This window comes from Tetrao urogallus, assembly GCF_951394365.1.
Source record: "Tetrao urogallus genome assembly, chromosome: 4".
Lineage (NCBI taxonomy): Eukaryota > Metazoa > Chordata > Aves > Galliformes > Phasianidae > Tetrao > Tetrao urogallus.
Window position 1 is genome coordinate 63,328,391 of NC_136817.1, and position 23,016 is coordinate 63,351,406.

Sequence of the window (23,016 nt, forward strand, 5' to 3'; positions counted from 1 at the left end):
TAAACCAGAGTATTTTTATGAGCTCTTCACGTGAAAAAGGAATTTATTCCTTACTATTGGCAAATTACATTTTTAGTGGCTGCCCATTTTATGATGCTCAATAAAACAATTCCTTTAAGTGCTCTCACAAAGAGCAGTCACAGAGATGTTAGCCAAATTGGGTCTACTTACTCAAAATAAAATGATAACTAAACAGTGGTAATAGGCAAACTGACAATTAGTGCCTGAGAACAAAGAACTCCTGAGCTCCTGAAGTGCACGTGCCCTATCTGAAATGCACTCCAAAGAAGGAAATTCATAAAGAAGGCTGAACCACTACTCCAAGACAGATCAAAATGTTTTGCTTTTGTTACTTTCTTTAACAGTTACTACAAAGCATCTTTTTTTTTTCTGACAAAAGGAGGCTTTAAGGGCCAGAATTGACATCTGGTACATACCACCACCATTTCCCAAAAATCTGTCTGAAAATCCATCCAAGTAGCATAGCACTGAACTAGAGATGTAACTCTCAGCTAAATGCAAAAGTTAGACATGCGTTATTTTGGTTAAGCAGAAAACTGAGTAAAGCAACAGAAAGGCTTCACCTATCTTGGACAGAAAAGCAATGAAAACAACCAAATTGCTTGTCATTTCAACTACTAACAGCCAGTGCAGTGTGAGGACAAGATGTTGAGATGACAGTGTTCACGTTGAGTGTTGAGAGATAGCATCAGTACTGAGTGACAGTACTAGTGCAACGACTGAAAATAAGTCTAGACAAAGCAAACAAATGAAAAATGTCATTAACCTCAGTTGTGTTATGGCACACCATTCATTGTTGAGATGGAATGGGAAGTTAGCTGTTCCAGAAGAACTCTGCATGCTCTACCATTTCCACACAAACACCCAAAGAACAGAATGAATAAAAACAAATCCTGGAACACAAAAACCAATGACAAATACAAAACAATGCAGCATTTGGTAACACTCTTTGAATCAGTTAGATTCCTTTCTACCTGGTCAGCTCTTTTGGGTTGTTCCAACCTCCATACAGCTGGTAGCTCAGCTGGTGGCTCAGAGATGCACAGATGTAATTGACAAGAAAATTTAAAGCTGAGCCCCACTTCTTCAATGCTCACATCATTGTGGAGCAGTCTCTTGGGCTGCAGGAGGGTGGTTAAGGAAAAAGGGTTCAGCAAGTTCAGGATTCACAACTATTCTTGCAAGCAATGGGTAATTTCTGAAAACAACCCAATTCCTCCCTCAAAACGCGCCTCTTCAGTTCACATTTCACTGAAAAACTGTAATATGACAGCACTGCTTCACAGTTAGCCTCTGCACTATTAGGTCAGGCTTAGAAGCAGTACATTCTCATTGCTCAGGGTCACTATCACTGGGTTCTGAGCAGAAAGAAAGCTCTGGGAATCAAAACCATCTTGTTCAAGCTGGCTCCATAAAGATTACTAAAACACAAGTGTGGGTGTTTTCATTATCCTACGTCTGACCCAGGGGGTGAGGGGTGGGGTGGGGTGCAGAGGGAGAAACATATGTACCTGATCTGGAGTTTAAGAATCACACATTTATTAGAATACTTCTAGACATGTGGAAAACCTGGCTCAAGGACTTTTAGGTACTTCTAAGTGGCTCAGAAGAAGTCAAGAAATAACAAAATGCCATTATATTTTTTAATATTAATATATATTTTATAAAACACTATTTATAATATGGACAACAATATAGAGACATACCATGCCACTGTATACATCCACAAGACAACAGTATCTTAAATGACTTATACTGCTCTGGCCGACATTTCTCCAAAAAAGAAGACAGTGGAGATCAAAGCATCAAGAGACACAGCAAAAAGAACCAGCCCTTCACATCACACACATCTTGCTCCATTATAGAATGTCATGTATATAACAAGTTTGCACTGACTCAAAAAGAAGCAGAGTTTTACTGCATGAATTCAGTCATCTCCAGCTACTAAATACAAAGTCATCACTGCGAGCCCTAGAAACCTGAGTCACAAATTGCCAGGAGTGCATTGCTCCATGCCTCTTTTGCCCCCTCTGCTGAGCCTTGCCCTCCAAGCTCAGATGCTGAATTAGATGGTTCTTCAACTCATTTGTTACAGTTATTTTTAATGATCATTTTTGTAATCACATCAAGATACTACCTCATATTTGATTTGGATTCTACCACTCATGTGTTTATGAATAGATGTGAATGTAAAAACATTTTTTCCACCTGAGACACAAAAAATGTATTGAGACAACAGCTTGATGCAGAAAGCACACTTAGTTTGACCACTTCTGTACACGAGAAGCTTGGTACAGAGAAAAGCCTTGAACAAATACTTCAGCTTTCTGCAATTGATTTCACATTCATTCTGAGGCAGCCCATAGCTTCTAATCTCTGAAACAAGTACACTCTGTATGCTTCTGCTGCTACGTAACATACAATTAGTTCTTTAAAATACTATTCCTATGAGACATTAAGAATGAATGATTTGAAATTCCAAAGTAACAATTACTGCTGCACATTGTGAGCTGCTGAGAACAAACAAATTTTCAAGGCGTAGCTAAACATAATCCTTTACTGAGGGCTAAAGAGTAACAGCAGCTATGGAACCCTTCCAAAGAGAGTAAGAATTCATTTCTCTTGCTCCTGAAGGGATCACCCAGAAGAGATTTTAAGTTAACTCCTATCCACTGGGATTCTAGTGACAGCAGCCGAGAATCCTGCCTTATCATGTCCCTGAAGATAGGCTCTGAAAACTTAGCAACAGCCTATTAAAAAAAAAGTCATAGAGTCCAACTGCAGACACCAATTCATGTGGCTGTTTAGCTGCACATTTTACAGCATGTTGACCACGATTTCCTAATGACCGATGACGAAAACCAATTAAGTCCTCTTCCTGGAAAAGATCTATTTATTATTCCTGTACTTAAAACAAAACAGGTCACCTCAGGATCTGGCTATTTTCTCCACTCCTAAAAGCTATAAACAGGATAATAAACAGGATAATCAATTATTTGATGAGATCAGCTCACCGGTTGTAGAGAGGGAACTTGTTGGTTTCTGCCCAGCTCTACTAATTAGATGCAAGGCCAGAGCAACAGCAACACCTGCAGTAGTGCCTATCTTCCAGCATGAAGCACAGAAGCGTAAAAACCAGCAGATAATCCTGAGATTGCTTCTGTTCTACTCTTGCTTGGTTTCTAAATCATTACCATTCACTGGCAAAGGCACTGTAACATTACGTAGTCATCAGATATAATGAAGTTGGCCAGAACAGTTTTATCCTCTGTGAACACAAAACAGCAACACAAACACAAGACACAGACTAGTGGCATTTCTCCAGCAACTTGCAGCTGCCCCCCAGGTAGCCGCTGCAAAATCATTACAGACTGTGCTGAGTAGAAAGAGCAATGAACTGCCAAGTTTCTGGTACAATACTACATGAGGTCCACAAGAAAACAGGATAGGAAGCTTTGTGAAAGGTACAGCTTTTAGATCACATGCATTGTGCACAGCTGGAATCTCTAAGCTAGCAAGTATAGCAGCGTGGACCTTCCAGGTTTGTTATTGACACAGCGTTGCTGCTTTTCTGAGCTACTGCACCCACGGTAGGTAGTTATACCAGCAAGCTGTGCCAAATGGGCAAGCTGCCACTTCCAGGCCCAAACTGGCTTATGCAGAGTAGGCTCAAATGTGCCAGTATAGTACACTGAACTCTTCCTAGGGCTGCAGAGCACTGCAGGCCAACATTTGGGATCACCAGTATAACACCTGGAAATATATGTACCCTGTCTATTTCCTGTACAAAAACTCTTCATTGTTTAGGGATTAATCTTGATTACTTTGTGTTACTGCATTAAGTAAATCTCTGCCATCCTCCTCCAACAAGGAGGAAAATCATTTCACCTCTAACAAAAGCAGCGAGTGAGAAAATCTAGCAAGTCCCCATCCATAACTGCTGGCACTGCGAGAATGCAGCCATGACAAGCTCTAGAACAGAAACATCCTGCCACTTAACACGAGCAACACTACAAAGTGGGTAACTATCAGACTCCGTGGGTTTGGCATTGACTCAAACATCCAACATGTAACACTTCACACGTAATACCTTCAGTCAGAGGTGTTCTTAGCCCAGTGTCAACGTAGTTCCTCACAGTAGAAGCTGCTAATTGCTAAATCCACCATTAAATCCATCAGTAAAATGGGCCTGGATTTTAAAGAGAACTCCTTAGATGGAGAGATAAGGGAGTAGAGGGAAAGTTGTGAAGTGCAGGAGGGCAGGGAAAGAAGCGCCATGATTTGTCTTACTTCCCCTCCTTTAAACTGGGAAAGTGAAAGCACTACAGCCTCAAAGGCCTGGGAAAAGCTGTGGTATCAGCAGAAATCTAATTCACATCAGAGCTGAGTAAATCGCATTTATTCGCAACTGAAAACAGATTTGCAGATAGATTTTTAAACAACTTTCCTTTATGTTAATGAAAAATGTCCAAACAAGACAGCCCAACAACAGAGCAGTGGAACATTTGTTAAATGATATGCCTCTCACCTCAGCAAGATACTAATCTGGTATGTCCATCAAACAGAGATATAATTACCTTACATAAAAGGCAGTATTTGAACCATGGCAATTTTTGCTGAATAAAAGAATGAGAGCTTGGACAAGAAGAAATCGAGGGAGAAAAGCAGTCTAGAAACAAAACCAGACAAACAGGTTCTATATTAACTTGTAACCTACAATAAACAGGTATCTAAAAACAAAATTTATCAGCTTTTACTCCACGAACATTTTTCCAACTTCTGCTTTGTGACCACAACCAAGAACATAAATGCACGGTACAACACACTAATTAAGCCTCGGGATAATGGCAATGAAACACTTAAAGCAGGAGCTTGGACTTAAGTACACTGATAATGAAGATATTACAGATGTTGTCACAGAGAATACATTTTTATCACTAGGACAAACGTGCTCCCTAGTAAGGTTTTTCTTCCTTTAGCTTAAACCTGTAGGTTTGCAAGCTGTCTTTGAAAAAGAAAGTAGAGCCCCACACTCTTACAATTAAGGTGCTTTATCATAAAACATCATCCTGTGATCTTCAAATCTGTTTGCCCTTTGTGCTTTACAAGAAAAAGAGCCAGAGACTTGAGCTGCTATTCCAAGTGCTCTCAAAAGAACAGGGCTATAACACTGTGAAGGCTGTGATCAAGCAGTGGATTGCCCTGCTTTGGCAGTTTGGTGGCCCACTGCTTCAGCACTGCTCTCCAGCCATCGTGACCCTGGTGCTCTGGGAAATGTATTTACACAGTTTGCCCTGACAATTTCTGATCACAGAACAACTCAGATCAATCTTTTAATCTTAAACAAGCTGTTCATCACAAAGCATTGCAGGCCAGCCTTAACTGACAACCAATATGAAAGGATGATCAGGCTGAACTACTGAGATGGGCAAACTAAATATTGCATTCGATTTAATAAACAAATAGTGTAATAATAGAGGTGTTAATGCTAACAATTATACCAGTTTTTATTTCAATTTATGTTCACTCATTAACAGTGAGCAGAAAGAAGAATTAAAACTATTGACTGTACCCATAATTTTTACCTCTGAGAAGTGATTTGGAAAAATCTAAGCCATTTAGTATTAAAACAATCCCTGTAATAAAATGAAAGAAAATGAACTCCTTAATAAAAACCTTGAAAATAATGTTAGTGATCATTCAAAGAATAATATATTGAAACCATAAAAATAAAATATTTTGGATATTCTGAAGAGTGCTTATACGTATCTGTAAACTCATTTAAGTGGTTTTAATGCAAACAAAGGTAAATAAAATGAGTCATCCAGCAGTGTACATGGCTCTTCTCTGCATGTGAATAAAGACTAAGAGTCAACGTTCATTAATAAACTTTCAGATGACAGAAAAAAAAACTTTAACATTCATTTTGCATTTAAAGTGTGTAAAAACCTGATCACCTGCCAAAGCACTGATTGCCATTTACCATCGCCATTACACAGCACTATTGTGAATTACTCCCTAGGAAACTTAATATACACAAAAATATCCCTGCAATGCAGGTTTGTACTGTGAGATGAAATGAGTGTAAGCTACGTTCCTTTAAATGAAGACCATTAATTAAAACTGAAGAGGGAAAAGGTCTAACAGCATTCTTACTCTCAACTTGGTAAGTCGGATTAAAAAAAAAAAAAAAAGTGAAGCTTCTATTTCTGCCCGTGTTTAAAAAAATTCAAGAAAAGACTGGCTGAATCACAGACATTAATGACATCATAGAAGTACCTAGCATTTTCAGCTAGTACAAATCTCTAGGTCATAGCAAGCAAAGCTAGCTAGGTCACAAGTAAGCTTAAAAACTACAACTGAACTGCCAAAACCAGTTAAAGGCTATGCGTGAATTTCAAGGCCTCCCAAGCTCCCATCCTGTCTATGCTTTGGCTGCATCTCTGGGTGAAGCTTCTCCTTCATACATCCTACACTACTACATGCCCTGATCTTTAATAAAGACTTTTTTTTAAACTTATTTGGAAGTGATTTAGAAAGTCCTCCAATTCTAGACAAAAAACTGGGGACCAGAGAGTACCACAGAAAGTGAACTGTTCAGGTGAAGTACCTATGGAAATACTTAAAATAATGATTAACACATGAACAAATGAAGTGTCAATATGAATAACAAACAAATGTAACAGAAGAAAACGTTTTTTAAAAGTACCTTATTTTCAGGGGAGCTTGAAGTCTTTGACACCAACGCTGCTTCAACAAGACCCTGCTCAAGTAAGGAGTCATATTTTATGCTTCTTTTTCTGTTCCTCCTCTCCTTGTTTGTTGGTTTTTGTTCATTTTCCTCTGACTGTGACACATCTGCACCATTGTCTCCACAAATGGAAGATTCAAACAGAGGTTTTCCATTCATGTAGGTTTTAGTGATTTTCAGCTTGATTTCTGGAGAACCATTCTTGATAGGAGTAGTGTTTGGTGGTGTTCCAACTCCTTTTATTTCCTGGGGTTCAAAGCGCAGCTTGGCATCCTGGGCCCCAGATTCACCATTGAACACACGAGAAGTCAGATCTTTCAACTTGTCAGCGGGGATGAATGGAAGAGCATCATGGCCATTATATTTTTGCATGACACCTTCCTGCAGAGTGGCAGAAAGTTGTGCTTTGCCCAGGTAGACAGAACACTCACGATTCACTTCACAATTCTGAGTCTTCCCATTGGTATTTCCAAGGATCTCTGGTACTTGCTTCATTTTTAAGTAGTTAATTTTTCGAGTTAAAAGTTGAGAACTTCTTTTGATGCTAAAGTCCATCCAGCCCAGATGTTTCCAGTCTTACACTGCTATATGAAGACAAAAAAAAAGAAATCCAGAAAATATTTTTAGCAATACAGAGATGAGAAAAGCTGCTAAGTATTTAAATAGAGATGTCTCCAACAGCGTAACATTAAGAATGTATCTATTCAAGTTTTACTAATAAAAAGTGTTGCTTAGAAACTTCATTATCAAAATACGTTAATATGTGCTAATACGCTTTATGTAAAATGCCAAGAAAAATAGATTATCAGTATTATTAAAATAAAAACATAGAGAAAGTCACAGCTTTCATTTTAATAATCTTTTATTGATCTACAGCAGGATTCTACCCATACTAACTACTCAGAAGTACCGCACTGTTTAAATCAAGTAAGATTTAGACACAAGTAAATATTATCTACAACAATGTTATGAGTTCAGATCTAAGAGGTTGCGCCAGAGTAAAGGGCTGCATTACTGTAGTACTACACCATGGACAGCAGCACGACAAGCTTCTCCTCCTCATTCTAAGGGCAGGCCCTCAGTTTTCCGTGGAAGCATCCTGAGGAAACCACCCACACAGCTCAGTCTTTCACCATCGCTCACGGATTTCTGACTATGAGAATGAATAAAAGGCCGTCGTTTTGTTTCATAAACATCAGCCCAATATGAAGCAGCTCATCCTACAAGCCCATGGATATGCTGTGCAAAATATAATTTCTCAAGGTAACTTCTGTTATTGTCATTAAAAAGCTGGAACTCCATTGTCTACCAACATTTTTTTTTCATACAGACTTCTGAAAAAAAGAAAAGAAATACAACAAGCCAAATCTACAAATCTACTCTATCATCAGTCTTAGGCAGGTTTTCTGGGCGTTCTAAAATCTAGCTGTGCCCATTTCACCTTTATACCATCTTAGCAAACACAAATATCTGGCAGATAGATTCCTTTGTGCAGGCATTACCTCCTAGACCAGGCAAATATGACCGTTTTTCACTTATAAAATTCATACGTACAGACTCTTCAGATTAGCAAGTCCAGAATATATGATATACAGAAAAAAATTGCCATAAATATTATAAAATCTCAGCATAATAATCATCCTATCTATGCTTAAGGTAACCCAATTAATGTATGATAAAGTCCAAGAGGCCAAGTCACTCCCAAAGATTCACCACATCCATTCTCATGTGTCCATCTCCATACAAGTTCTACAGACTCATCTGAGAGATGCAAGCATGGGGTCAAAGTAAGTTACATTCTCCAGGGACAAACAGCCTGAAAATCTGGCATTAACAAAGTAAGGAAGAGCAATGCACCTGAACCCAAGGGAGAAAAGGTTTTGAATGTTTTTTTTAGCCGTGTGAAATGTGCATTAACAGTAAAATCTCTGATATATGAGTAGAAGCTAGTCAAAGGTATTAACTGTTTTCATAGAAGAATCAGAAGTAAATGGAAAACCTAAACTTCATCAGAGCAAAACAAAGAACCCACTAAATCAAAACAGAACTCATGCAATTTTGCAAGATCTTTTCCAAAAAACATGGACAATTTTTAAAAAGATTCTCAACCCAATTAATAATACGACAACATTTCAAACTGTAATTTAGCAGATTTAACTGAAATCACATTTATTTTTAAGTAACCACTGATGACAAATTCAATAAATCTTAGCAGAAAGGCCAGCCCATTGCAGAATGTGCGAGGCTTACAGTTACACAAATGATAGCAAATATCTTTAAAAAAACAAACCAACAAAAAAAAAAACCAAACCACCACCAACAACAAAATCCCTAAAACACTGAATTTTTAGAAAATCCCCCAGACTCTTGATAGAGTAAACCAGAAAGCAGACCAGAGATTTGATTTTGGCTTCTACATTCAATCTATCTAAAAAAATAAGCCTATACAGCCTGAGCAGCTGTGAACGTGGTGCTCCCTTTTTTGTGGCTGTGGACGCCCTCCAGTGGCTATCCAGATGGGCCAGAGCACCAAATGCCACAGCTTGCTGCTTCCTTGCCCAACAGGAATGCTGCAGACCACAGCTTCTCATAACATGACCAGCACCAAAAATGTCTTGCGCAACTACTCCAAATCCATGAACTAAGCAGTAACTAAGTAAATAAATAAGTGGCCCCATTAACTGCTTACCAGGATCTGGATTTCTGAATCAAGATGTCTGCATTTTGTAATGCTGTCGTTTTCCATCTGTAATTCTACCAGTATTCTTTTTTATTCCTGCTTAATAATAACTCTTATTTTCATTACTTATTTCCTTAAGCTAGAAAGCTATCAAGCTCGAGGCAGATCAGGAAAAGAAAAAAAGCAAGAACTAATCAAATCAGACCATATTATTATTAGTGCGCTCAATAGAACAGACTGGATGAGCTGCAGAAGTGACAGTTGCAGAGTAAAGGTTTGGTTAATGACTCCCAGTAACACGGGGCACTTTGAAAAGCTGAATGCGCTGAAAAAGACTCCTCAAATTGCAGGAGCCTAAAGAGAGAAGAATTCCAGGTGCATGACTGGTAAAAGGAAGTCAGTGCAGCCAGGTCTATGGTAAATGCGAAGATGAAGGCAAAGACCGTAATCTGAGTCAGAAAGACCATCACAACTGGCAGCATGCAGACTTTAGAATGTGAGAAATAGATTGTGGCTGTACAAAGAACAACTGAGTCAAATGAAAAGAGGTGTAGAGGTAGAATAATGGTAAAACACAAAGATATGAGTACCTAGAAGCAAATAAAGTCAAGGAGCCCCATGACAGAGATGACACTTGTAGAAAACTACTTGCAGGTCAGTCATCATTTCTAGGACAACCCAATGGAGGAGAGGGAAACAGTCAATTGAAATAGAAACTACGCTGTGGAATTCTGTTAAAATTATGAAACCAGGAAATTTGCACTCACAGGAATAACAGAGGGCCTTGGAAAGAATGGCAAATTTGAAGCTAGTAAAATTTTGCACAATTTTTGCTATCTTAATTTTATAGTAGCACAATACCATAAACAAAAAGGACCGAGCATTTTGTGAAAGGAGGACAATAGAGCACAGATGAAGAAAAGGAAGAAAAAAGAAGTTACAGGTTGTACTATGAGCTTAGATTTAAAGCAAGGAGAACTAGAATTCAGGACATGAAAGGATGAAGTGAGAAAGATCACAGAAAAGATCTGGCTGATCAGAGTTGTAAGAGTAAGGTCCTCAAGCAGCTCAGCATATGAATAGGTTTTGTGGTTAAAATAACTTCATTCTTAGACAGACATCTCCCACATAAACAAAAGCAATCCCTTATCTTTTTCTAGATGACACTGTATAGAAAAGGAAGCTTGGGGGAGGGGAGCGAAAGGCAGGACAATAGCACCATACAGTAATAGCTGCTAATGAGCTTAAGCTAGTAGCCCATATGGACTGTCTGGTGACCCAACAAGTACCATTTTCTCTAATGAAGAGGAAAAAACATGAGAGCCAAGAAGTCTGCTGAATAAACACGGTATTTTGGCCTGTGAACAAGTAGTTTTCAGTAACCAAAAGGGAATATGACTTACAAGAGAAAGGTCTCTAGACATTTTAAAGGAACAATGATACGTCCTGGTAGTGGCTTTGTATGTACTTTCATAGTAAAACACAGGTTTTATGTAAGGCAAATTATTTTGCAGACAATTACAGTGGTTTTATTAATTACTTAAAGGTCTGTCATCTGACAGGAGTCATGAGCCAAACAAAGTTTGCCTGCATGTCACGTTCTTTCTTTACTGTCCAGGCCACCATCAATTATGTGATACTTATTATTCACTTCTTCCACATCTGCTTTAATTTCAGAGATGTTTTTCTTGTGTGTCAGAAATAATGGAGCAGTCCATTCTTTCCAATTTGGTCAAAGGGAGAGAACAGAGTAAACAACAACAAACATCACATGAAATACCACTTCTGTTTTATCTAAATGTTTTCTTAAAGTCATTTCTCAGGTACGCAAATTTACAGTAAGAGAACATGCACAAAAGCTACATTTATTATCTACAAATCAGGTTTCAGCTGGTATTAAAAAGCTAATAGATGGCTACTGTTCGTTTTTGTTTCCTGTAACTTTGTGGTAAGTCCTCTCCATTCTCTCAGCAATTGTAAGGTCAAAGGCCTTAAATTCCTGTTTTCAGATCAGAATTAGACATAATACTTGAAGATGAGCACAGTTATAACACATTCAGCTGAAAACCTGGAGTATGCTCATTCCTACTACCCCATATAAAAGAACAAACCAGAATATCAAATAGGAATAAAATCATAGGACATACTCTCTGTCATGCATTACACTGTGACCATTCTTCACTGCATTAAAATAATGAAAGGTTACTTAAGGACTACTAATCACAATTTACTTTTAGAAAAAAAACACAATGTACAACTGAAAATTGTCTTGTGGATTTGCCAATAGTTGTCATAAACCAGCTCTATCCAGCAAATTCACAAAGGTTACTAGAGCAGCTAGTGGATAACTGAAAATCATTATACCAAAACTTCCTAACAATTTAGCAGTCCTAGAAATGTCTGGAAGACCGAGAAAAGTAAGAACTTCAGTACAGGAAGACCATTTCAATTTTAAAAGCACCTGAAGATCTTCATTAATCTTGCAACAATGATTCTGGTTAACCTCCAACAAGGTGTTTTTAAAGCAGTACATGAACGTTTCTTCATGCTTGCAGAACAGAACAATGATTATATAGAGACTTAGTATGCATTTACACAAGACTAAGCTTATTTTGAAAACCGTGTGAAAAGTTTAGAGTCATCAGAGCACTAAGACTTGCACTTGCTTGCCACCAACTTTTTTTTTTTTTTAAATTAGCATCCGTATTTTTTTGTTCTTTTTCCCAATGAATAAAATTTCAGAACTTAATTGTAACAATCTGTTCTCATTGACTGAACCAAGTATTTACGGCCTTCTCCTGAAGGCAACAGGCAACACCAGCTTGTACAAAATACTCGCTTGTACAGTTAGGAATTGTACAATGGCAAGTAAACAATTTCTTCACTGTAAATGTTACTTGCTATTGCTAAAGCAAGCTTACAAAACTGATTAACTTAACATTTTGCTCCTCCTCAGAAGAACTTTTTGTAACCAACCCCTGCTGCTGAGGATAAGCCTAGAAGATTCTACAAAGGGACTCTTCCCCATTAATTTGTTTTCTTCAAGATCACAAGAAAGATTAATTTTTTGACTTCTGAAGAAACTGAATTTTGTTAATTTCTTCCTCCCAAGGGTGGGTGGTGAAGGAAGAGGGATAGATGTGAGCAAACTCCTGTAAAATGTGGTATTTTTGACTGAAGAGAGGTTTATAGATCTCTTCTTCATTTGCAGGATCAGAGATCAAATAGAAAAGAATTGCTGCTTCTCTGACAATAAGCTGAGAGGAACATCAGTGCCTAAAATAGTAGAAACGACAAGGTTTACCAGCAGGATGATAGAACAGGTAGCCCTCAACAGATGCTCAGCAAGTGGCACAAAAAATCCATTATGTTTTCAAATGTGTACTTGAGACATTACTCTCTTCTGAGGGGTTCTGAATGGCTCAGCTCAAAAGAAGGCTGCTCCCTAGCAAAACAGCACTCAGCAATACACCAGTCAGAATATGTGCAGTCTAGGTACTTCTCACCAATGAAATGTCTCTCTCTCTTAAGAGGGCCAGAATTGTGTTTCTGACTTCTATTTTAGACTGGGAACGAAGAGCAAATGCAATCTCAGATAACAGAGCACTTACCTGCAAAGGTAATTCTTCTTCATTTATGCTGTTCTTTTTTCACCTGTCCTAAGCCTACCTTGATTTCCCACTTCTCCCTTAATCCCGATTGCTTTTTCTTTTCAGCATCCTACCTCTGCTCCTTGCACCATGAGCTTCAGGACCTGGATCCTCTGGTTCTACATAATATTCACTGCTGCAGATTAATGCACTCTAATTTGTTTGTTTCCTCTTCACTGTAGCCAATGATTCTGCCCTTTCTCCCATGAAGTGACGGTAGCACAGTAATTGTCTGAAGCCTTGCTATGAGCACCATGAAAATTTCTGATCATGCATATTCTGAGGAGGGATGATCAAATCTGGGATGACATCACAAAACAAGTAATCAGTGTAAGTAATGAATTAAATTGTAGTATTACCAAAACATTATCTGCTCCATAGAAATAAACAATGTTGCCCAGACCAGATTGCGACTAATTTTAATAAAGAAGATACATCCATTTTGTATGGACCTTTTAGAACTTTATCTATCACTGCATTAAGAACTGTTTACCCAAGCAGGTGGATTCAGACGACAGAAGCACTCAGTGCGCTGCAATCATTCTAAAAAGCACTGTTGTGCCACTAGTGATACATGAGGCCTTGTCAACAGCATGAAAGCCTAGCTATGCAAATTGTATAATCCTTAGCACAGAGCAGTATTTGTCTTCTGTATGAACAGAGACACAATGAACTGCTAACACACCTCTAACATGGACAGGTAACTCTCGTAAAAATATACAGAACTTCTTCCATCCAGCACATTAAATTTCATCTTCCATAAGGAAAGAAAAAAAAAAAAAAAAAAAAAAAAAGACAGTAATACTGACTTGACTGCACTGTTTACTGGTAGACTTGCACCTCTGACCAAATCTGATCAGTGTAACTATGTCTGTAATGTACTCCTGGTCACACAGTGCTAGTGCTGGTGCATTTCACAGGTATAATGTACTGTAACTATATACATCCAGTTATGTTACATCTACTATCAACGCATTATTTCAAAGTAAACTAGCACACGCATCTGGCAGACGTATGGCAGGAGCACTTAAACCAATCCCAAGCTCACAGGAGTCTTGGAACATTAGACACTTACCAAACAAATCCAAATACTTCCTAGTAAAGTGGCCCTTCTGATTGGATACCATTTGAAGTATGAAGTACCTCCCTGTGCTTTAATGACCTTTTGTCAAAATGCATTACCAGCATTCCCATAGCTCTTCATTCCCTACTTTTTTCCACTTAATCTACATCAAGAATGTCTCCGGAGCAGAGATTAGTATGACTGTTACAGGTGAGGAACACAATTTGTAGCAAGTTTTAGGTTTCCACAGATATATTATGGAGACAGAAGGATAAAACGCTTTTCTGTCCAACAAGCCAGAGCCTTCTTATTCATTTCCCAACCCTGCCTTGAGGAGTTTACAGTGGGTATTTTTTGCCATTTTTGCTCTCCTTTCATTTAGTACAGTATTAGTTCTTGCACATTAGCTCACTGCCTTATTAAGCTTTTTTTTTTAGAGAAATTGAGGTAACTGCTTATCAGAAAGAAGAACATCCAGAGTTCTGATTGCAGAAATATGACAGCAACTACAACTGCTTAATTAGTTGACGAAGTTCAACTACCACTACCACTGCAGATCCAAGCCTTCTACTACTGAACAGATACTGCACACATTTCCTACTCTACATTTTGAGCCTATTACTTTTTTCTTCATTAATGACATACCTTGTTTTTGTATTAGTGCTGAATCCTGGCCATTTTCCAGACTGGATCACAGTATTTGTTTCCAGTTTATTCAGGAGTGCTCCTATACAAGAGCTTCTGATAGCCTACATCTTGCATCCGTAGAAAAATCACATCTTTAATTTCATTCTGAAGCATCTGATTGAAAGTTCTTGGCAACTACTCCATAGAGCAAAATTATCCATATTCCTGTCTTTCATCCTACACTGCTCCCCAAGGTTAGTCTTTTGGCTTAAATCCCACTGGCTTTATTACCAGACTAGAATCTGGGCACTCTTTACTACAGAGACAACTCCCCAATTCAGATGTTTATGAGTACCAGCACAGCCAGGTTCTTTGCTCTGATGGCATCCCACCAAGGCTGGCAACTTCCACAATTGTTTTATCTGATACATCACCTTGTGAACTTCAGCTCCACAGACTAATCCATGCCACAGCAGGAACATTTACACTTCAACATATTACAATGAATAATAAATGAAATGGATCTCAAACATTATGATGGGATGCTGTTTTACTGCATCTTCTTCCTATTGCTTCTTTTAACCACCAGTTTTTCAAAATATTTCATACGGAGTTCAGATGACATTTCTAATAAAATCTTACCTAACTTCAGCTTTCTTTCTTGAAAATAATCTTGTCACAAAATATTCATCTCCTGTCCCTTGGTGTATCTATTATTTAGCAAGGCAGAACGGGACAACATCCACTCTATTATGTTTTTGATCATGGCAAAGAAAAGATGGAATTCCAATATTAGCCCTCAAGGCTAAGTATCTTTAAAGATAACTATTTTAAAATACAAGTTTTCTAATTTATTATGTGTTTTAGCACAGATGGAAGACGTCGGGATTTTATTATGAGGTACAGACCAGGAAAGGTTTCACAGAGCCAATTAAGTGCTCATCTCTGTTGGCCAACTGAGCAAGATTGGCCTATGCTTCTTCAAAGAGTCACATGGAAACCTGGCTGTCTTTCACAGACAGCAGAAGAAAAATGTTAAAGCTTCTATGAAAGTCTGCTCCAATGTAAGAGCTCCTTATAAAGAACGTAAATAAACCTAAAAAATACTGAAATATTTGGCTTGCAGAAGTGTTGTTTTTTTTTCCTTTGCTAGCTGTGTATTTGTGCTGCAAAAGGATACAGGTAGGAGGAAAGTAGCGCTTCAAGCTGTAGTTTTTCAGTCATTCATTCCAAATATGGATGAATACAAAACAGCTCCAATTTGTGCTAGGAAGCTGAATACCAAAGTTCAAAACAAGATCAAATTGCTATCTTGCACCAAGTCAAAAATAGGACAAGTTAAAAGGATGGGGACAAGACTGGAAATTGAACTATCACCTGTTGAGTAACCCTTGTAATTTAACACGTGCTTTAACTTCTGTCTTTTATGAGCTCCAAATTTTGTCAACTACCAGAACCTGTAACAATAATGTCCAAAGTGAGGATACTCTGAAGTACATATGGGCCAGCACTTCACTTTTCCATACTTTGTCAATTTAATTTTTCTGGCATGAAACACTCAAACCAAGGTTTTCAAACATCTCCTTTCACACATAGCTCATCACAATGGAAGCTGCCCTTAACATCGGCAAAAAGCAGAGTAGAAAAACCTTCCTTTTGGTCCAACCATGATTAACAGGCGTTTGTTTGCTGCACACAAGAATTAGGCTTTGAAACAGTCTACTTCATGTCTCAGACAGAAGCAGCTTTTCAAAAATATCAGAGACTCAGTAGATTACCTGGTGCTAAAGTTTAGAGTTGCTTGTGAGCACAGTAATGCACAGTGGACTGCATGCATTAACTTCTCATCTCCAGACACATGGTATAAGCATAGAAGGTTCATTCCCCAGGAATTCTGGGTATTATCGTAGTTTGCTGAAGCTCAGAAGGCCAGCAGAACAGAGAATGATCTAAGTTTCCATTATAACATGTTCCAAGAACTTTCAACTGATGCTAGAAAACACAAAAATCCCTATGCTGGCCATCATCAACGTGATAAAATGACTAAAAATAGTGCCTGATATATCATTTTTGTAATTTCTGCCAGTGTAAATTGAAAATTCTAAGTACACGTACACAGTGTCATATCACCTCCAATACCACAAGTCAAAGAGAAGCTAATCTGTAGTGAAGGGTTAATTCAGGTAGTTTCTCTCCTGTTCTTTAAAAATATTCTCAGAACCAAAGTCTTCCCAGTAACCATTAATTTTACAAGATCACTAACTGACCCATTCAGAAAGCCACTGGATTTACAAGCTGCAGGGTGACTACTGACATGCCAACAAGGATCTCCTCGCCCTGCCCCCAAATCCTTCACAATTATTTGCCAAAGGAAATCTGGACTCCTGTGTCAAGCTCCAATGGGAAATTTTCTCTCTCTCCACTTTACCACATGACTCCATTTACTCCACTTATCCTGCTTGGCATATTCCTTCTCCACCTTCTCATTTACACCACCAACACCTCAGGGAAGGCATTTTTCAAAGCTACATTCTAACTGGAAAGCAATGCCTCCTAGAAACACGGACTTACTTATCCACTTAGATCCACTTCAGTATCTCCATTCTTTCTTCACCCAGAGGCTGAATAAAAGAATTATACCAGATCATATTTACTCAACCATAAGGCCATTGCATTTGTCTTCGCAGAAAATGAAAGACTTCAAACAGTAGGCCACAAACACAGCATTCAAAAATGCAGTCATCATCGATGGCTTTATTACTATCTCCATCACATGTTTCTCCATGGATGTCTGTTCAGTGAGCATTAGGGTATCTGCTGCTTTCAGCAACACCACTTAACCGTGCTTCCCATTGTGCAGCACAGTGCTTCCGGGGAGAGGTGAAATTTTCCCCCAGAAAAGGCAAGGTGAGGCAAGGTGCCTCAGTCTACAGAGAAAACAGCACTTGCGATTTTCACACATCCAACCATCTTCTATGCTTAAAACCTAAGAGACACCGTTGCAGTTATGTAAGTGGGAATCACCAGAGGTGACCAAAGCGCTGTGCAAATTGCATTGTATCTTCTGATCATAAACTGCTTCTTTGATCCAGTCATCTGCCCAGAGTAGGTGAACTTACATATATGCACGGTTACCACACAGTCAATATGCTTTCATCGACCACAAGGAAAGACGAGCATTTATCAGCCCAGAGAAATAAGGCCTTGCCTTGTGAACGTACTGACAGGGGTGGAACAAAAAGGAAGCTCAGTGCAAAAAGTGAGAGGTGAATGGGCCACAAACAATAGGACACTGAAAAACAGTCCCTTCTCTCCATTCCTCTCCTGCCTTGCTAGTGTGATATTTTGGAAATGAACTCAGACATATACACAAGTATGCACACACACACACACGTATATATGTACAAGCCTACATCCACACAGATCAGTTTCGCCACCCAAATATTAGAAAGCAGTCATCTTCCCACCCCCACCCTTGTCATTTTTGCTTCCAGTCTAAATAGAAAGTTTTTTTTTGGTTGTAATAACCAGTCCTTTGCATGCAGTCGTAATTTAAATGCAATTTTCTCATCTGCACAGCAACCACAGACTTCACAGAAAGCATGCAGCCCTCCTGATAGTAAAATATGGCATTTTCCTATTCTTGCTAAAAGGAAATATATATTTACATTTAACTTCAAATGTATAAACGACTTAAATTCCACACTCTCGAAATATCATGGCCTAGTTTTCTTCTGACATCTTCAAATAACATTTGATAAATTAATAGCTTTTACTGTATTTTCCATATCTGAATTTTTCTGAACATGCGTGAGGGTGGAATAATCACAACAATCAGCCGTACAGCCTCCAGGAATACCCACAGCTTTTACATTTAAACTCTGTGGAAAATTGTCATATTTTCTGATGGCTACAAACAAGATGGAAATCTCAGCGTGTTCTAATAGGATATGGATACCCACTGCAACAACCAAAAAATTGCATACATGGTGAGTAGAGAGCCCAGAATAGCCCTGCAGAACAGTGGTTTTATGCAATGATTACATCCATGCTATGAAATTAAGTTTATTAAGGCTGATATGCTGCATTGCCTAAGCAAAATTCCCACAGCAAAACAAGCAAAGAATAGCTTCAACAATAAATCGCCGAGATCCTACAAATGTAGGCAGATTTTGGTGAGGAACCCATTGCTTCCTTCAGCTGAAGCCACGCACTCCATGTTTAAGGAATTCCAGTGAACATCTAAGCGCACAGACCAGCAGCAAGGACTCTTTGCAAGATCTGTTACAAACTTCATTGCCAGCCTTTAATGTTTACAGTTACCTTCCTTAGATGTCTGAAAAGGCTTATAAACCAAACAAATCTTCCTTTTTTTTTTTTTTAAGCAAAGAAACACAGAGACCTCACTGAGTTTACTCAGCGCAAGCAGCACTAGCTCCTAAATCTGTGAATTGTTATAAACCGATTTTAATGCAAATGTCAATAAGGAAACACACGAAATACACGGGCAATGAGCGATAGCAGTCCCCTGCCTGCTTAATGGCTGGGAGCAAGAGGCCTGTTTTCTCTGTAATCTGTTGAAATACAGTGTTTACTCTCCCTGCACTTCTACCTTGTATGTAATCCTCCTTTCACTCGACATATTAAAAAAAAAAAAACAACAAAAAACCAAAACCAAAATGCAAGCATACAAGAAGTGTGGCGAATTCCCTCCTCCACCCCCAGAGCGGTAAAGCCACAGCGGATGAGCTGTAACTATGGCCTTGGGAATACAAGTTCCCCAGGCTCTTTACCACACAAACACCAATTCAAGTTGGAGCCCCATCCTCTCCTCAGTGAAGACGGTGACGAGAAGCCCTCAGCCCTCGCGTTTCCTCCCGTGTGCTCCCAGGGAGGCTTGGGTGCAGGATGGAGCTCAGGAGGGTGTAAGTGGCAGCAGGATCATCGCACCAGCGTTCGGAGGAATAAATCAAACATGGCTGCTTCCCCTCCATACATCTCCCGAGTTACACGCACTCCCGCTGCCGGGTGAGCCGGTCCTACCCGCGGCGAAGGGCACGGGGCATCTCCCCGATCCCACGGCCACGGGGGCGAGCCGGCCGCCCCCCATCTCTCGGAGGAAGGAGGTGAGGCTCTGGAGGAGGGCTTTTTGTGTGTGTGTGTTTTTTTCCCCCTTCTCACCTCTCCCCCCTCCCCCCCACCCGGCTTCTCCGTTCTTTTCTGTGCTGAGCACTGATTGCCCCCCCGGCCCGCGGCGCTTTATGCAGCACCGACCTCCTGCAGCGCCCACGGAGGAGGAGGAGGAGGAGGAGGAGGAAGGCAGAACAGCATCGCTACTTTCCGCCACACAGCAGTCAGACTGCAGCCTGGGGGCGGCGGGGGCACCAAGAAACGATACGTAAAAAACACAAGATCTCCACGCGGGGATAGCGGAGCTGCGGTCCGTCTGAGGAAGCGGAGTCGCGGCTGAGGGGCTCCAAAGGGGGGGGGGGGGTAGCCGGCCCCCAGCCCCACACCGCCACCGCACGGCGCCCGGCCTCTTAGCGCTGCCCGCAGCATCCATCCCCAGGGCGCCGCCGCTCCCGCCTCCCGCCCGGGGCCTGTGGGACCGTGTGCCCCGCCGCCGCCGCTGCCGCCGCCGCTGCCGCTGCTGCTGCCGCCGCCGCCACCGCCGCCGCCGCCGCCGCCTCCTTCTCCTCCTCCTCTCCTCCCTTCCTCTGGGAGAGCAGCCCGCCCGCCGCGCTCCCGGCCCCACCGACCTGTGGCCTAGCGCATCCTCGTCCCCCGGGAGCCGGGCGGAAGCGGCGGCGGTAGCTCGGGGCCGGGGAACCGGCGGGAGCCGAAGCGACTCGGTAACGGCAACGGCGGCGGTAACGGCGGCTCCGGCGATCCTGCGCGGCGGCCCCGCCCCCTCCTCCGGCCAGAACCAGCGCGAAAAATCCGGCGCGCTGATTGGCCGCCGCCGCTGCGCTGCCCCCGGAGCGGCTGTTTCAAATCCCCCCGCACGGAGCCGCCCGCACGCGCGGCCCGGAGCGGCGCCCGCCGTGAGCGCGGGGCGGCGGCAGCGGCGGGACCGCGCTGGCGGCGGCGGGGAGGAAGAGGAGGGCGGGCCGGGTGCCAGGGGAGGGAAGGCCGTGCGGCGAGGTGGGGCCGAAGGCGGGAGCTGCGTGGGGCCCGGCCCAGGTGGGCGAGAGCGCGTCGAGGGCCCTGAGCGGCGCGGCTTTCCTCCCCCTCGGACTCGGAGGCTCTCCCCGCACCGCTGTGGTAAGCGCTCACGGCGTGCTGTGTGCTGAATGTGCCTTCCTCGGGTACGCTGTGTGGTAAATGTGCCTTACTCAGCAGCCCTACACGTGTATTCCCTTATAAAAGAAAAAAAAAAAAAAAAAAAAAAAAAGCCCGAGCTGATGTGATGTGATTCACAATGCGACGTGAATGCTCTGACTTCCATGCGGTTCTGAAGGCTTCAGTTTGTATAGGAAGCTAGGTGTGCCTGGCTGCGGGTTGCCTGGGCTGCTTGTGTGGCCTGGTTTATTTTTCTCTAGCTTACATCAACCAAAGCACGTGCGCTTGCAATTTGCCAGCTGAGTGGCCTGGCTCCTTTTCCAGGTTGAATCGGCAATATCTGTCGTGCTTTGACAGGAACAAGCATTCCCATCAAGTGGGAAAGCAGGGGGTGGCCGGCTGCCACAGGGCTCTGATGCTTGCTGCGTGCTCAGGATGCCGTCCTGTGCTGATGAAGACCCTGCTTATGGGAAAGGTCAATGGCAGGTAATGGAGGAGTAGCACTGTCCTCCCGAGGGTGAGTGCCTGTGCCCCAGAGAGGTTTCCAGTGCTGGCAGATGTGGGGGGTTGTATGTCTGTGCCTAATGGTGGGTGCACCCTCCTTACACTGGCAGTTAGCAACCAGTTTGTGCTTACTGCTAATTACTTAGTAATGAGAGTGTTAATCGTGGGCTGATTAAAGCTGTAATCAGCTGAAGGAGACCTATCTGTCGTGATAAAGGTATCTTAACTTGTTTACAGCCTGGCTATTAAAAAAAAAAAAAAAAGCAACAAACATCTTCAAGGTGTTAGGCTTGTGGGACTTAGCTTCTGGATGTCAGTTTTACAGTATTAAAGAAAAGGAGATGTGCCAGGGGAACAGGTTGGGTATTAGGAACAATTTCTTCTCAGAAAGAGAGGTCAAGAATTGGAACAGGCTGCCCAGGTGGTGGTGGACTCACTGTCCATGGAGGTGCTCAAGAAAAGAGTAGAGATGGGTGATGCTGAAGGACATGGGCAATGGGCACAGTCTGAGGGTTGGACTAGGTGATCTCACTGGTCTTTTCCAACCTTAATGGTTTTATGATTTTGAAACAGCTAATTTGGGTTAAACATCATTGGCAAGTTTCCCGTTTCTTCAAGTTCAGTTACATTTGCAGGAGAAAAAAGATGCTTCCACCTCTAGTAAGAAAGCAAGTATTGGTACAAATTAATAGATGTACGTGTGTGTGGATCCTATTTTGCTGCAGAATGGCATGTATAGGAGTGCCTTTCTTCTGTAGTTGATCAGTAATGTAAAAAATGCTGAAAGCCAGAAATGTGGTACGTGCTTGAGAGTTGCTGTTTTCTGCTGAAAAAGCTTGTAAGAAATGAGGTTAGTTATCAATAACTGATATGCTACAAATGCATTCTCTGCTTTCTTGGCAACAAGTTCTGTGCTCAGGCTTAGTAATACAAATCCTTCTATTTGCAATTTTTGAAAAGAGAACAGATTTTTTTATTCTGTACTTATTACTAATCTATAAGATCCTCCAGATAACACAGTTCACGTGTTTGCCTTCTCTCTGTCGTTGCAGATTTAAGTGGAGGGATTTTGCTACCATGGTCAAGGTGACATGAAATCTTTTTTGCACCTTTCAATTCATACAGATTATTGGCCTTGTCTGCACTATTAAGATTTGCAACCATGTAATGGCTTCTTTAACTGGAATGGCACTGACTCCTACTGTACGTAGACATCAGTGCGAATTTGAAAGTTAAGGCACATTTAGAGATAAACCTACATATGTAGTTTTTTATTTCAAACCCAAAAACAATCCTTGTTGTCAATTTTCTTGAACTCAGGCCATGATACTGAAGTCTGTTTTTCTTTAGCAGTACACAATGATGTTGATTTTCTGAAAGTAGGTATTTGTTATGCCTATGTTTATGAAAACTGAGTTTAAATTCTGCTATGCAGGTG

The 23,016-nt window shown here is 41.0% G+C and overlaps 1 protein-coding gene across 1 annotated transcript in view; it reads right to left on the reverse strand.

The window, feature by feature from the left end:
• The window catches only part of NSD2 (nuclear receptor binding SET domain protein 2), a gene marked incomplete at both ends in the record, with an annotated part of 58,719 nt that extends 51,392 nt beyond the window's left edge, over positions 1-7,327 (reverse strand). Inside the window, one exon of the mRNA XM_079534857.1 lies at positions 6,731-7,327. Coding sequence (XP_079390983.1) covers positions 6,731-7,327 — 597 coding nt within the window. The remainder of the gene's footprint in view (positions 1-6,730) is intronic.
• Between the last annotated feature and the right edge of the window lie 15,689 nt (positions 7,328-23,016).